The 15,813-nt window shown below is 40.4% G+C and overlaps 1 protein-coding gene across 1 annotated transcript; it reads left to right on the top strand.

Moving 5' to 3' along the window:
- The first annotated feature begins 1,824 nt into the window (after nt 1–1,824).
- hdgfl3 (HDGF like 3) lies at nt 1,825–13,923 on the top strand. Its single transcript, XM_074667098.1, has 6 exons — nt 1,825–2,121; nt 2,951–3,027; nt 3,920–4,058; nt 4,330–4,491; nt 9,606–9,740; nt 11,805–13,923. Exons 1-6 carry the CDS (start codon nt 2,038–2,040, stop codon nt 11,829–11,831), a joined length of 624 nt encoding a protein of 207 aa, XP_074523199.1. The 5' UTR covers nt 1,825–2,037; the 3' UTR covers nt 11,832–13,923.
- Nucleotides 13,924–15,813: the final 1,890 nt, after the last annotated feature.

Below are 15,813 nucleotides of genomic sequence, written 5' to 3'. Positions count from 1 at the left end.
AAAGGAGTGAAATATATTTCAGAATATTGTTTTCACACTGACAACACGCAGAAACAGAAATATTTTATTTTTCTCACAAAAACAATGTAGACAGTGCAGATCCCAACCAACATAAAGCTGCACACAACCACAGAAGAGTTTACTGGATACAGTAAAATAATAAATAAATAAATAAATAAATAAATAAATAAATAAATAAAAAATGAATGAATGGGGTAGATAAAATAGGGAATAAGTAGGGTGATTAACTTAAGAGTTCTGAACGACTAATGTTCTTAATGAAAAAAAAAAAAGATTTACCCCATGAAAATTCAACCAAAGCCAGAGCATTGTGTGTAGTGTTTAGAAAAAGTGAAAAGGTGTGTTGTAGAGCAATAGTCTGAGTGTTGTGGTCATTGTGTCTCAAGTACCAGGATTTCTGTGTGAAAATTTGTGAGAAACTGTGAAATATCTTTATTATACCCCAATTTACCGTTTCTCATTGAAATTCATGCAGTTCAAGTCCAATAAAAAGCTGAAAAAATGATGAAAATTTCATTTGCAGTGATGGATATTGATCAAGTCCTGAAGTTGTTGCTACCACTTCCTCCAGGTTTCCCAAGTTCCCCTGATCCCCTCCAACCAGCTCTATGTGTATAAAGTAGAGCTGAACACACAGTGGAAGCAGACCCTCATTGTGTTACTGAACAGTATTGTTCTGCAGAAAGTCAAATAATGCTCTGAACATGATCAGGAAAAGATAACATGACAAAAGAGAGTCAGAGCATCAAAACATTTTCCATAAAGAGTTCTCTGCTCCAAAAAAATGAAGTCAATGAAAGTCAGGGGAAAAACATGGGAAGAGGAAGAGGAGGCCTAGTATAAGAAGCTTAAGGCTAGATGCTGCTCTTCCCGAGAAATTCATAACAATACCCCAAACCAGGGCAAATTGAACAATTTCACAACTGACAGTCAGTGAATATCACCTCTGAACATGTGAGAGGTGCAACTGTACAACAAATAAACACAAATTGAATAAAATGGTCAACTTTGGTAAATGTGCCTGAAGTAATCAGATACCTGTACCTTACAGGCCGCTGCTTGAATTCACATTTAACTTTAAACAGGAACCAAATATGGGACTGCTCAATCTACACTGCGCAAAAATATCTGCAGCTTCAGACCATTATTTTTTATTGGTTAATTATATCAGATAACAGATATCTCAAAGTGCATTTTTAAATGGTGTCAGGACTTTTCGTCTCATTGACACTTTCACTGACATGAAGACTTGTTTTTGAATAATGAACTATCCATTCTGAGCAGGAGACACGCTTTTGCATGTTATCAACCAGGTTTTGCGGTTTGCAGTAAATACTTTAAGAAATGCGCTAACTCTTGTGAAAATGTCAATAGTGATGTGAGAAATGAAGCAAAGCGAAAGAGAAAAAGTGTTTAAGTGAAAACTTGTCTGTCATAACTAATGAAATGCTGCCACCTAGTGGCCTCAGACCGTCATTGTGTTTGGGATGACCACAGCTTTCAGTGGAGAGTCTCAGATAAGTGCGCAGTTTGGAAGGTCATGTTCTGAGACCTCGTCATGTCTTCTCAGGTGTAAATCAGAGAGTTGTGTTTACATGACGCTCATTTCACACCTTCACTACGCACTCGTTCACACTCATGACACTTGGTTTGAAGAATGCCATTAATAAATCATCCTGAATACAGTAACGAGTTTGGGGGCTGTGGAGAGAAAGTACGTCAGCATTGCTTTTATTTCGGAGACCGGAAGTTTGATGTTTCCTCTCTGACAGCGTTTCTCAGGTACTCTGCTGCAACTTAAGCCATTCTCTATTACGTTTACACCTGATTTCGTGCGTAAGAGGATAGCCTTGTTTCAGGCCCCGTTTTCCGCGTTTCTTAATTATTTATTTCCGTATAAACTGCAGTCTTGATATAAAAACATTGATGGTCGATAATTTAGCCCCGCGTTAAGGGCCCCGGGAGAACAGCAAAGGATCACACACTCATTTCACTGCTCACTTTCTATCTGGAGACATGGCTCGACCACGGCCGCGGGAATACAAGGCAGGAGATTTGGTTTTCGCTAAGATGAAGGGATACCCGCACTGGCCGGCGAGGGTGAGTCTGGGATGCAGCCCGACTGGGAGCACAGGGAGGCGGGGTTGACTTATACAATGCAGCCGCTGCTTCGCTGGTTCAGAGGAGGGATGCTTCGGTACCCTGAGCCAGAAAGAGGCTGACTCCGCACATACTAATGCTCTGCATTTCTCCCACCCTGGCTCCACATCGTCCAGCTGAAGCTGTTGTTTTCCGCCAGGCTATGCCAGCATGAGGACGTTTGAAAACGGGGAAGAAATTAACCTCTGCAGGATATATACCCAAGATTTGGTCCTGTTTGAGTTTTAGCGCACATTTATGTCCAAATTTCTCCGTATTAGCTCAACACGTGTTCTTAATTTGAATGTTTGCATACAGCTGTCACACATGGTTTAAAGGAGTCCGTAGGTGACCTCAGGTAACCCGTGGCACCTCTGCTTTAACACTATTAACCTTATTTGCATTAACTCGCGCAGAGTTAAAAGCCGACAGAACATTGCTCCAGGTTTAGTGGCGCACATGGGGTACCATGCCCTGTGTTTGTGTGGGTTTGTACAGTGCGGCACATTGTCAAGCTCCATTTTCACCCATTGCTCTAAGTTATCCAGAGAATCCGTGTTCTTTGACAGGCTCAGTGTGTTTTTTACTCTCACATGCTTAGATCTGACCTTAGTTTATGTGACCATGTGGTGTCCTCTTGGAGGTAATGAGGTGAATAGTAAAGATGACTGTCAACCTAGAGAGGTCTTTGAAAAGGTAAAAAATCAGTAAAAGCCCTCCTCTCCTCTCCTCTCCTCTCCTCTCCTCTCCTCTCCTCTCCTCTCCTGTCCTGTCCTGTCCTGTCCTTTAGATTGATGAGCTTCCAGAAGGAGCTGTCAAACCTCCAGCCAACAAGTACCCCATCTTCTTCTTTGGCACCCATGAAACGTGAGCATCTTTTCACCTCCTGTTGACACTCATAGAAACAGATGTGATAAAGTTACAGAGTTCTGTTAGGAGAACTTCCATCCAGGGATGCACTGATCTGGTCCTGCTATCAGGTACGGTTCCAACTCAGACTCAGAAAGTCTAATCAGGCATCAGTAACAGAGAGACGATCTGTCGGTTTCACCAACAGCTCTGACAGCAACTTATGTGCAGGTTCAACTCCTCACAAACCCACTGTTAACAGTGAAACTGTAACTTCCATTAGTGCTTAAGATTTACTCACAGCACATTTTCATATTTATGAATATACACACACACAGAGACATCCCACCAACCCTCAAAAATAAAAAACATTTTATTTAGGAAATGTTTTCAGACAGTGGATAGGAGGCATGTTGAAAGCTGTTTTCTCTTGACATCAAATTACAGATAACTTAATAATAATAACGTAAAACATTCCAGATAAGGCAAAAAAAAACAATGAAGAAAATTTGAAAGCTTCAGTCCCACTTGCTGTTGAAAACATATATACATACATACATATATATATACACAGAGATATCCTTCAGTTTTTCATAATTTAACCTCCCCCTTATAATAATAAATGATCTCCATTATTGGATCAGTATCTGTATTTGCTGCTAATAAAAGTCAAGGTATCAGGACTGGTATCAGGACCTAGAAAGTTGGATTGGTGCATCCGTACTTCCAGCCCAGTTGAAGGAGCTCCATAGGATCATTTTTAACCTTATTTTAGTGATTTCATTGATAAAATTATCAGAGAGCAGGTTGTGTTCCTGATGAGTATTCAGGGAGTACAAACACACCTGTTACGTCTGTTACTTCCTGAGAGGGTGGAAATGTTTGTGAACGTGTCTCCTTTTTTCTTTAGTGCTTTCTTGGGCCCTAAAGACCTTTTGCCCTACAAAGAGTACAAAGACAAATTTGGCAAATCCAACAAGAGGAAAGGCTTCAACGAGGGCCTGTGGGAGATCGAAAACAACCCAGGAGTCAAGTTCACGGGCTATCAGGTTAGTCAGCACTCTGCTATGTCTGTGGTCCAGAGAAAAGACAGAGGGAGGAAACATAAGGTGGGTGCTGTTATCAGATGGGCTTCATGCTCAACAAAGCTGCATTGTTGCCTCGCCAAAAGACTACACACAAATAAAAAGGGTGTTCAAAGCTGGGGATGTTAGAAAGCTGATTCCTGATCTAAAGTTGGAGTGCCGTTTATAATTTCAGTCAGGAGCTCTGGAAGGAACACTGCTGTTTACCAAAGTGATGAATGTCATCCATTCACAGGCCATCCAGCAACAGAGCTCCTCAGAAACAGAAGAGGGGGGAAACAACGCTGATGGCAGCAGTGAGGGCGAGGAGGGCGACTCTGTCGAGGAAGAGGACGACAAGGAGAAGCTGAAGGGGGATAAGACTGGATCCAAACGGAAAAAGACTGCTTCATCCAAGGTACTGATCCAACGCTCAGACCAACAGAGCAGGGACGAAACAGGAAGTACATCACTCTGAATGAGATGCTTAGAGGCTGTGACTGACGTGTATGAAAATAACATACGAGTGCTCTATGTGTGAACTTTTTCTTTTGTGTTTTCTATAAAATCAGTCTCTCATTGAGCTCAAACCTCCTCCTCCACCATCACAGACTGATGAAACCAGAGCTTACCTGTCCCTCAGGTGTCTCTGATCCCAGATGATCAGTGGTCACTTTCCTGTAGTGTCAAGTGCTGCATGAAAATCAGCGAACTCTGCTTCTGACCAAGGAACGTGTCATTCCTTTTAAGGGCCCTATGGAGAAAATATGTCAGGATGGTTTTAGGTCAGGATCAGGATCTGAATTCAAATTTTCAGACTATTTTGACCTCAAACGACATTTTCAGACACAAATATTTCTGATTAATGCACCATTTGTTGTCTTTTCTGAATCATTTCCTAACTGTAATCTGGCTTTGTGTCCTCTGATATGTTTGTTGTTGTTTGTTATTTTCATCCATTTAGTCAGAGACGTCAGCTGAAGAGTTGCTGAGTTTCTGCTGAACGTACAGAGCTCCAGCTTTCGACCAGCAGCCTAAGCTCAGTCCGGATGGAGTTTAGTGAGAGCTGACTGGACATACTTCAGTTTTGTTTGTGACCTTGACAGAAAATGTAAATGTTTATTTCAGTGATATTACTGGTAAGTAATGAAGGCTGGGGGCCTGACTGTGGACATGCCTGCCGTTGCATGAATTGGAAAAACTTGATCAGCCTGGTCCCTGATGGATGCTCTGATTTGTCCTGTCAGAGCAGCGTCATAAGAAAGGGGGACAAGGAGCAGCCGTCCTGAAACAGTGATGGCAGCGTGGATGCATGTTTGGTTGTTATTCTGCTTTGAATCCTCAAGTATGGATGTGATATTTTATCCCACTGCACATGTTTGACATTTTTCCACATGCACTCAGCGCGCTGTGTCACATCCTGGTCCTGATGCTTTCATCTTGTGTCCTCTTCTGTTTGACCTTGGCTCTGTTTGGAAGGAAAAGCTTCCATGTTTGAAAGGAAAGAGACGTGTCTCGCTGCAGACTGACGAGCATTGCCACAGCGTGTTACTGTGTGAGTGCAAAAGCTGCTGTAAATGGAAGCAGGTTGAAAAAGTCACATGCATACTGCTCTTCTCTTAGCAACCACTGTTGCCTAGCAACTGGGGTCCATTACGCACAGCACATGTGCATCCAAAGGAATCTGGCTCTGTCAGGGAGCGGTATGTGTGTGTGTGTGTGTGTGTGTGTGTGTGTGTGTGTGTGTGTGTGTGTGTGTGTGCTGAGGCACTGAAATATCAGATTACAAACAGAAAATAAGCTTTGTGAAGGGTTCATATCTGGTCCTAATTCCTCTTTAAACCCTGCCCACCTACACACGCATACACACACACGCACAAGCACACACACGCACACACACACATTGACAGTAAAACAGAGACTGATGGTGCAGCTCCTGCAGTATCGTAGCTGCATTGCATACGATGCTGCTTATTCTGACACAGAAAGGAGCCCGATCAGAGCTGAACCACCCTCAGTTATCACTGAATGCAGTGATTTGTCCTTATCTGTGTTTTGGGGTTATAAAAAACATCCTCTGGGCATCTGTGGCTCTGTGGTAGTTGATCTTCTCTTAATCAGAAGGTTGGCAGTTCAATCCTGCAATCATTTGCTTTAGTGTATTTGAGCAAGCCCCTGAACTCCAAACAGCTGTCTTGTTATTGTTCAGCGGTGTGTGAATGTTTATGAATGAGGTGAGCTTAAACTGATGGTCCCTCAGTGTAGCAGCCTCTGCCATCAGTCTGTGAGTGTGTGTGTGTGTGTGTGTGTGTGTGTGTGTGTGTGTGTGTGTGTGTGTGTGTGTGTGTGTGTGTGTGTGTGTGTGTGTGTGTGTGTGTGTGTATGTGTGTGTGTGTGTGTGTGCGCGCGCGTGTGTGTGTGTGTGTGTGTGTGTGTGTGTGTGTGTGGAGATGGGTGAATGAGACCAGCAGAACGACTAGAAATAACTTCAAGTACAAGTTCCTGTACTCCTCTGTATCTTCTGGAGCTTTGACTTTCTTACAGTTTTTTCTCACATCACTATTAACCTTTGAACAACAGTTAGTGCAGTTCTCCAAACAGTTGGAGCAAAACGCAAAACCTGGTTGATTACCTGCTAGTGTGTCTCCTGCTCAGAATGGATCATTCATTTTTCAAAAACAAGTCTTCATGTCAGTGAAAGTGCCAGGATGAAAAGTCCTGAAACCACTGTTTATGAGCAAGATGTTTAAATGTCTTCCTCATGATTTCATTATGAACGGTCAGTCTGTCAGTGTGTTTGAATAGAAAAGAAAGTCAGATCCCGGTGATCCTGGAAAAATGATCAAGACAGCACTCAACACTATTTCCACAGGAGTTTCCACGGTAAAGTTACACATTCCTGTATTTAGTGAGGTAATTGAGAACAAGACCCTGAACACGTGTTTCGCATGTTTGCTGAATATGCTGTTTGCTGTTCTGATTTATTCACAGCATCATGCAAAAAAAATACAGATGCATTTAAAAGAAAAAATGCATTTGTTGCTCTGACATCTTATTTTAAGTCAGGATGACCAAAAATTACTGAAGTTGTTGTGATTACACAGAATTATCAGTTGGCATCATCTCAACTACAACATGTGTTTCAGCTAGTGCTGGGCAAGTTAACGCGTTAATTTCACGTTAACTCGTTAATCTATTAACGCCGTTAAATATTACATCGCACCTTAGTGCATGTTGCTCACATGCTTTTATTTTGTAAATGTCTGTCGCTGACCGGAAGTGAAATTGGCGGAAAAACACGATGAGTAACCAAAACAAGCATGGAAAAGAGGGGCATTTCAGCTATATTTTTTCATCCATTGCCAGTGTTATCATAAAGTCAGCTCGTCTACCGTCTTCAGACTACAACTTTGAGTTTGACAGTTGTCCTTACTGGTTTGAGCCTGAGTACACAGACGAGGAGCTCCATGAAAGAAGGATGCAGAGGGAGAGAGATGAAGAGCTGGCTCAAGAACAACCAACAGGAGCACGTCCAAGACTCAATGCGAACTGGTGGTGCGCTTGTGGATAGTGTTCACCTATGGCAACAGAAGAGGACTGTGTTTGTGATAGCGATGGATAGCGATGGATGAAAAAATATAGCCGAAATTAGCGATTTTGCAGAGATTATGTCCTGCGCTGAAGCTCCCTTGCCGTGGCCCCCGCTAAGTGCGGCTAAAATCAGCTGGATCTAAATAACTTCCGAAGGACTCTGAGCTGCACGATGTTTGTCTGAGTGAGTATATGAGCATGCACACACCTATAAATAAGGTCCAGGTGTCAAAAAAACGGAGTTGCCCTTTAAAGGCGCTCGCCGCTTAGTGTATCAGTCCGCGCACGGTGTGCTAGATATAAACAAGCGCAGGTAGCCTGCCAGAACAAAGAGACACGATGAGAACTAGAGCCTTATTTTGCGGTGTTTTTGTGTCAAAGCAACGCGCTGAAAATTCTCTAAATAAAGCGTGAATGCAAACCGATATCAGATTTTTTCGGTGGGAGTCAGTTTATTGGTGTTTTAGGTCAAGTAAAATATGGCCCGGTCTGAGTGCAGAGGAAACCGGCAGAGGAGCAGGGATGGGGTGTTTGGTGCAAGCGCTCTGGGCTTCTGCTGCACAAAAACACTGCTGTAGGGGTAATTTCTGCCCTAAACCTTGTGATAGGACCCAACTTGTTCCATCCCCGAGTATCACTTTAATGCGCTGACAGTGGCAATAAGCTTTAATTTTGTATTTACATTTTGTAAATTTGATTTGCACTAAATATGTGATTTAACTATTACTGTATAACAAGTACTGATTTAGTGTTTGCATGACAGATGTTATGGCACTTTCACAATGCGATTAATTATGATTAATCAGGGAAATCATACGATTAATTATGATTAAAAGTTTTAATCGTTGCCAGCCCTAGTTTCAACTTAAAAATCTGTGTCCACATGAATCAGAAATGCATGGCAACTGAAGGGATTTGAGTGGAAGTGGGAATAAAACACGCTTATGTCATCACCTTTCTATGAGTGTTACCTAGGTGCATTGTGGGCATTTTTACTGTTTATCTTTTTTATTTTTATTTATATTGTGTGGTTTTTTGTGTCATTTACTATTGACAGTGAATTTCATTTGAGTGAGTGCCCTTTTGTTTCTATTAGTGGGTAAATTTTAAAAAACGTGCATGTTTTGCTCGTGAAAGTAGAGTTTTCTTCAGTTCACTAGTCACTTGTTACTGTAAATTTGCTTGTAAATTTCAATGATAAAGATAAACTCAGTTATTAATCAATACCATACTATACCATACCATACCAGCTTTATTTATAGAGCACTTTTAAAAACAACCACAGCTGTAGACAAAGTGCTGTACAGGTAGATCAAATGAAATGATAAAAACAGATAGGTAAAAACAGACAAATAAAAGAAAAACATTGTAAAAACAATAAAAGCAAATAAAAAGCAAGTAAAGGGGAATAAAAGAAGATAAAAGAGAATAAGACCAGGCAAAGAAACTAAGTCTCACTGGAGTTAAAAGCCAAAGAATAAAAATGGGCTTCAAGATGTGTTTTAAAAGTGGACAGTGAAGGGGCCTCTCTAATGTGCAGGGGAAGACTGTTCCACAATCGGGGAGCAACATTAAAGAAGGCCCTGTCCCCTCTGAGCTTCTTACTGGACCTCGGTACCTGCAGGAGCAGCTGGTCGGCAGACCTGAGGGACTGAGAGGGCGAGTAGGGCTGAAGAAGCTCAGAGAGGTTAGGCGGGGCAAGGCCATTTAAACATTTAAAAACAAACTTTTTAAAAAAATTTAAAATCAACTCTAAAAGTCACAGGCAGCCAGTGGAGTGAAGCCAGTACTCAATGGTAAACTGTGATTACTGATGAGTTATCTGAGGCCACTTATCCCTACCACTTTTATTTTTTATTAATTAATTACCCTCACACTGCTGGAAATGAAAATTCAGTCTCGCAGTAAATGTTCCTACTTTCTGATCTGTGTGTCTGGCAGAAATCCTCCAAGCTATCCAGGATCTCGTCTGGAGAAGACGACCTGGAGAAGGATGGGAAAGATGAAGAGCAGAAGAGCGGCTCAGAGGGAGGAGACCCCGACAATGACATCATGCAAAACACCACTGACAGTAAGGTGGGAATCAGAAGTAGACCCATACACCTTCAGCCCCCCTGTTGTCTCTAATGCTTTGTTTTGATAGACTTCCAGAAAAACACAGCTATTGAAGCATGTGGCTTGGTTAGCAGTGATGGAAAGATGTAAATCAAACCGTACCATGGTATCTCACCAAGCACTTTGACCCATATTCTCAAAGCATCCTAAGGCTGAATTGCTCTTAGTTACATCACTCTTAGAAAACTCTTACAATTCCTCTGGTTTTAAGAGTTTTCTTAGAATTTTCCCTCGGTAAGATCGAAGTTATTTACAGGTGTCTTCAGCCTTCAGAGAGCTCAAAAGGTGAAACACTTTTAGGAGGAGGGACAAGGACTTTAAGAAGCCTAATGCTGCGTTCCATTTGTACTCAGAAGTTGGAGTTTTTGAGTTCTGAGTGGGAACGCCCAACTGGAACGCCCCCTGAGGTCGGAAATTTCGACTTCCTGCATTAACAATAATCGAGGTCCTGCAAAATTCTTTTTGTTTTAGAATTTCTGACCAGTATTTGTGGCAATAAATTAGCCGTATACACAGTATTATCTGATCTTTATATACAGAAATACTGCTATTATGGCAAGTTTTTCCAACTTGGTAAATAGAACGCTTAACTTGGAGATGACGTCGTTCCCACCCCCAACTTCCCAGTCCAGAGTACAAATGGAACTCAGCATAAGACTGGATGCTGATACTGGGGCCTCATAAAGTGCTGACTGCTGATTCTACGTCCACAATTAAAATCAAACACAGTAAGTACTAAAATTACCAGCACAGTACGCAGTGAACAGCATAATAAGCTAATCAATGTAATCGTTATGTGAATGAGGTACGTTCAAACACTTTGAAGCTGAAACACAATTACTTTAATTTAGCTGAATTTCATCATCATAATATGAAATTAACGTCATGGTTACACATTTATTAATACTGTCCAAGTTATATGATTGGTTCATTCTGCTCTCCGTTTACACTCAGAGTGCAGAGGTCATTTTTTTTCTTTTTCCCTTTTTGTGTCAACCAATCAAAGTTTTTATGAGACTGTGTCATACCTAGCAACGGGGTGAACCACACCTCCTCACTAAGATCAAAGTTTCTGTCCCCTATTTGCTCAGTGCTCCTCTTAGAAACTTCCTGAATCACTCTTTTTTATTGTGCAATTAGACAATACAGTGACATACAAGGTGTGAACAACAAAACTTTGTGGTTTTGTGTGCTAAAAATGTGATTGATGATATTTGTTATTACAGAGGACAATTTGATATTAATTGAATGGAAAGAAAAAGTTGCATTGTTACTGTGACATGGATAATAATAACAATAATTAAGAAGAAGAGAGAGAGAGAAAAAAATCTAGACAAAATAAGAATAAAGAAAAAATATATATGAAAAATAATAATAACAATTATAGTAATAATAGTAATGATACTAATAATAATCTTAATAATAATAACCATGAACAAAAACAACAACTATAGTATTAGTGGTATGAGGAGTGGCGGAGGGGACGGGGAAACAAAGCCCCCCACGCCCCCTTTAAATATAACATAAAATGGCAGCCTCGGGCCCCATGGGCCTGTAGGAGCCCAGCTCGAAGCCCCCAGGCAACCCCAGCCACCCCCAGCCCCTGGAAGGCATGCAATACATCACCATACCCTATGTTTGTTTATTTTCCTTAGTTTTTTAGGGTAACATGTAGGAGTAGTGTTGCATTAAAAACAAAGAGGGCAACAGAAGGCCTCTTTATGGGTGTGTATTGTGGGTTTTTCGTTTTTTCCTGAATCACTCTTAAACTGGGATTAGGCTGAGTTAGGAACTCTGTGAGATGACTCAGAAGCTCAGTGAATACAGGCCCTGGATTTTTACTGTGCAGAAAATGAAAAAAGTCCAACAGTTGTCAGAAAAAGCAGCTATCTGACTCCTGCTGAGGCCAAAAGTATGACGTGCCTTGGTTTCTGTATGGCTCACTGTTTTGTTTTGTTTTGTTTTTTACCCACAATGCTTTGTATTTGTGTATTGCTAACGCTGTGTGTTACTGTGTCTCTGCAGAACCAGCTGCTCATAGAAGAACATTAAGGGATGAGAGGACGGAAGAGGAATTGTTTTTTTTGTAGCTGTGACGTTGAATAGGTGAATCAACAGCATGATTTCTCATCAGCACCATCTACTGGCTGCCATCGTCTCCCCACCTCTTTGTCGGACTTCCACACAGATGTGTCCACACTCATACTGGTGCCACACTTGTGAATACATGGGTGAGACTGGGCACTAGGTCAAATTAGGAAAAGGGCAAAATGACTCAAATAAAAAGAAAAACCTTTAGACCTGAAATTCTTTTACAACTATTCTGAAACTGAATCTGACGCTAAATGCGTTCAGTCCATTTACTATTTTACATTTAATCATTGGAAAAGTTAGAGTTTCTGCCCAAACGTCAGGATTTATCCACAGCCTCATTACTGGCTGAGTATAAACTGAATGTTTCTCATTCATGTGCCAACACTGAGATTGTTTTCTCTCTTTAATAATTGAAATTTGCGTCATAATTGAAGCATAAAGTCGTTTTTACACAAGTTTGTGAAATCTGTGTTTCTATGAACAATGAAGAGTCCATATGTCACCACATTTAGGCAGGAGGGGCTCCACCCAGGACGTCACAGTCACTCCTCATGTAGTCAGCCATCAATGAGTGTTGACCCTGGGCCAGACATACTAACAGGCATCACCTATCACTGTGTACAAAGACATAAGACCTCCATATACGTATGTACTCTCTGATCATCTATGATATATGTTGGGTATTACAGTGAGCTGATCACTCTAGTTGTAGCTTTAAATAGCTTTTTTATGATGATGATGATGATGATGATGATTATCGGAGGAACTCATTTAAAATTCTGTTACCGTCAAACATTACCCATCACCCTATATGTTACTCCTTTATGTAATCCAAAAAAGATGAATGGAGGTACATAGATAAATGTATGAAGTGTTGTGCACAAATGGGTTACACATTGTAACTCAATATTAATTCAATCTGTATATTTTAATTTGTAGAATAGAGGCTCATTATTCTACTGGGACTGCTCTAGGTAACAGCTCATCTTTTTATGGAAAAGTGATACATCTGTTCTTCTGTGTATCTGTGAAATAGATCACTGTATATTTCAAAGTTTTTAAAGTGGCATGTTGTACTCTTCTCTGCTGTTGTAGTCCTGATCATTCAAGATGTCCATGGGTTTGTAGTTTCAAATCAGGTATTTTGTGTGTATGAAAGCCTACTGCTGCCACACCAAGAAAAAAATGACTGTGTCACGTTATGACGTGAAGAATTTGAGAGGTTTTTCAAATGATTACAAGATAGGAAATTACAACGCGTCTCTTGTGTACTATTTATCTTGTTATAACTTAATAGGTGAGAACTCATATCATGTCTTAGTTTTGTTAAAGTCATGTTTGATAGGGAAACAAGAAACAGGAAGCTAAATCAAGGAATTTGGCTAACTCACATGACATGATTAAACTCTACTCCATGCTTGAGTTGAGACATGGTGAGATTATTCTGTTATTGTGTGCTGGAGATGACATAATAGTGAGTGAACAGGAAAAAGGATTTTGCATGTGGCTCTAAAGAAGGAAAAGTCAAAACATTAAAAGTTATCACGCGACGACATAAACAGTGTAATTGTTACATCATTGCTACATCAGCAAGCTTTCTACATTATAACACGATATTGTTTTTTTTTCTCCAGGCGTGGCAGTCATAAGCTTCCGTACATATGTGACTGAATCAGAGGAAAGAGAATGAAAAGGTCCTGTTTTTTGAAAACTGAACCACACTGACTTCCATGAAAGCTGGAGGTGTAAAGCTAATTTTTATCTGATCGATGATGGGAACACACAGAGTGAAAATGCTTTTTTCAGATCTCCAAACCTTCCATTCCATTGCTTTCTTAGACCAATTAGAGACAATACCAGATTACATCATCTCTAAACTCTGTGCTGGTTGTCTTTCCTTTGCTTCCACCACCTTCTTGAGAAATAGACCTATTTATTTTTTTGATGATAGTTAAGACATCAGTATGTAAATTTTTGCTTTTTTTATTTGATTAGAACCTTTTTTTTCTGCTCGTATTTGGAATATGTTTTGCATTTTCAGAGTTTGTAATTTACTGTAAACTGTTTTTGCTGTTTATGGACAAGACTTTTACAAAATAAACTCATTGGAATGCACATTCAGACCGTCATTGCCCAGAAACTAACATACAAATACCAAACTGTGCACTCAAGTCTATTCTGAGATCTTTACCACTTAAGGAACAGGTCTGTCATGTTTTCTCCTGGGTCAGTGCCCAATGAAAGGTGCTCACATCACTGTGTTAGCTCTTTTGGGATATTTACAATGGACTACCTCATTTCTTAGAAACATTTTAAAGATAAGATAAACATAAGGATACACTGTCTTTGACACTTTGAACAGCTTCATGTTCAAATAGTGCTTCATATAAAACTTACCTGGCCTTGAAATGTGATTGGCCAACCAAAATTTCTAAAATATGATTGGCTGTTGGAGGCATTACTCGTGTTGAAATAAGCTGGTGTTGATTGGAAAAGGTTTCCGGAAGCTTTGTTTACATTTCATTTTGGCACATTTCCATTTATTCAAATGTTTTACTTCAATAAGTCATTAAAGACTGAAGTAAACAGTATTTAGATATAAACATGACTACTAACTAAAATCGTGGATTAATATTAAATTTTTGAAAAAGGATGATGGTTTAAGTTGATTTAAATACGAAAAATAAAAAATGGTTAATCAACCTGTGTGTATGCACTCATGCTTCATGCAACCCCAGTTTGGCCCCCCAAGTACAAAAGTCTGCAGGTCTGGAGCTCTTCTGTTGGGAAGCCTGGATTTGCAGCTTTTGTTAATATTTCTGTTTATTTATCTGATTTATTTTTCTGCAGTTGATTCATTGTTTGAAATCCCCCCCCCCCCCCCCCCCCCCTGCAGCTTGGCTCTGTGGGTGTCTTTGTTTTGAACTCTTTGTATGTCTTTAAATCTGCATTGTTAGCAGTAAAATCCTTCTCACGAAGATCTCTATGACTAAGACAGGTTCAGGATGTCAAATCATCCAGTTAGTGTATCTGTTGTGATTTCTGAGTTTCTTCTCATCTCACTGTGATGACCTTCAACTCTACAGTAAACCCTCAGCTGCTCTTTGTGTTACTCCGGTACTCTAAACATGAATATTGTACCACAGTAATCGACTTTAAAAGAAGCAGCTCTGCCCTTTTTCTGTCCCTGCTGATTTAGCTTTTTGTGAAGTGGCCCATAAACATGAAGGACTTTCCCTCTACTGATTATTCATGCTTCTGTTATTCTTTCACTGCAACACCTGTACTGCAGGTAGTTCCTCATAAATCTTTGATCTGACTCTGCTGCCATCTGCTGGATCAACCTGGTACTGGAAGCCCCTCACTGCACTCTCTCCATTTAAGATAGAAACGGAGAGAAATTGTCTCTGAAGTTAGCTTCATCTGACACAATAAAAATGTTTTTCAGAGTAGTGTGGCAGCTGTTAAGAGTCTCTGCTTCCATCTACTGGACAACCATGGTACAGCTATCTGAGACTGGTCTTCACTTGTTTAACTCCGTCTTCCTAAACTTTCCACCAGGTAAACTGCTGTTTGGAGAGTTGTGCTTAAGAGATATTGTGATCTAGAAGTTTGTTTCTGTGATTTTTTATTTTTGAATGACCAATTAGTTGTGTTGAATGCCCTCCTTCACAGAAGATATAAACAACAGGAGGCTTTAAACTGTTCCATGCATCATCTGTAAGGTGGCATCTTTGAAGTTCACATTAAGTCTCTCAAAAACTCTTTATTTTTTGTTAAAAACAGGCACATTTTATTTTTTTAAGAGTCTGACTCTAGATTTTCAATGGGGCTCATGTCCAGGGATTGAGCTGGCCTCTCTAAGATCTGGGTCCTGTTCCCGCAGCCAAGTTCTCCTGGTCCTGGATGTGTGGTGACAAGCATTGTCCTGATAAAACAT

The sequence above is a fragment of the Halichoeres trimaculatus genome, unplaced genomic scaffold (assembly GCF_033239565.1).
Source record: "Halichoeres trimaculatus isolate MK-OKI-2021-1 unplaced genomic scaffold, fHalTri1.1 fHalTri1_scaffold_3, whole genome shotgun sequence".
NCBI classification, from domain to species: domain Eukaryota; kingdom Metazoa; phylum Chordata; class Actinopteri; order Labriformes; family Labridae; genus Halichoeres; species Halichoeres trimaculatus.
This window is presented reverse-complemented; position numbering and strand designations above follow the sequence as displayed.

What these genes read in the sequence shown, in the direction of transcription:
- hdgfl3 (XM_074667098.1), top strand. Translation starts at nt 2,038, where the DNA reads ATGGCTCGACCACGGCCGCGGGAATACAAGGCAGGAGATTTGGTTTTC. An exon ending in TCAAGTTCACGGGCTATCAG is followed by an intron (nt 4,059 to 4,329) that starts GTTAGTCAGCAC and finishes ATCCATTCACAG; the next exon opens with GCCATCCAGCAACAGAGCTC. An exon ending in AAAACACCACTGACAGTAAG is followed by an intron (nt 9,741 to 11,804) that starts GTGGGAATCAGA and finishes GTGTCTCTGCAG; the next exon opens with AACCAGCTGCTCATAGAAGA.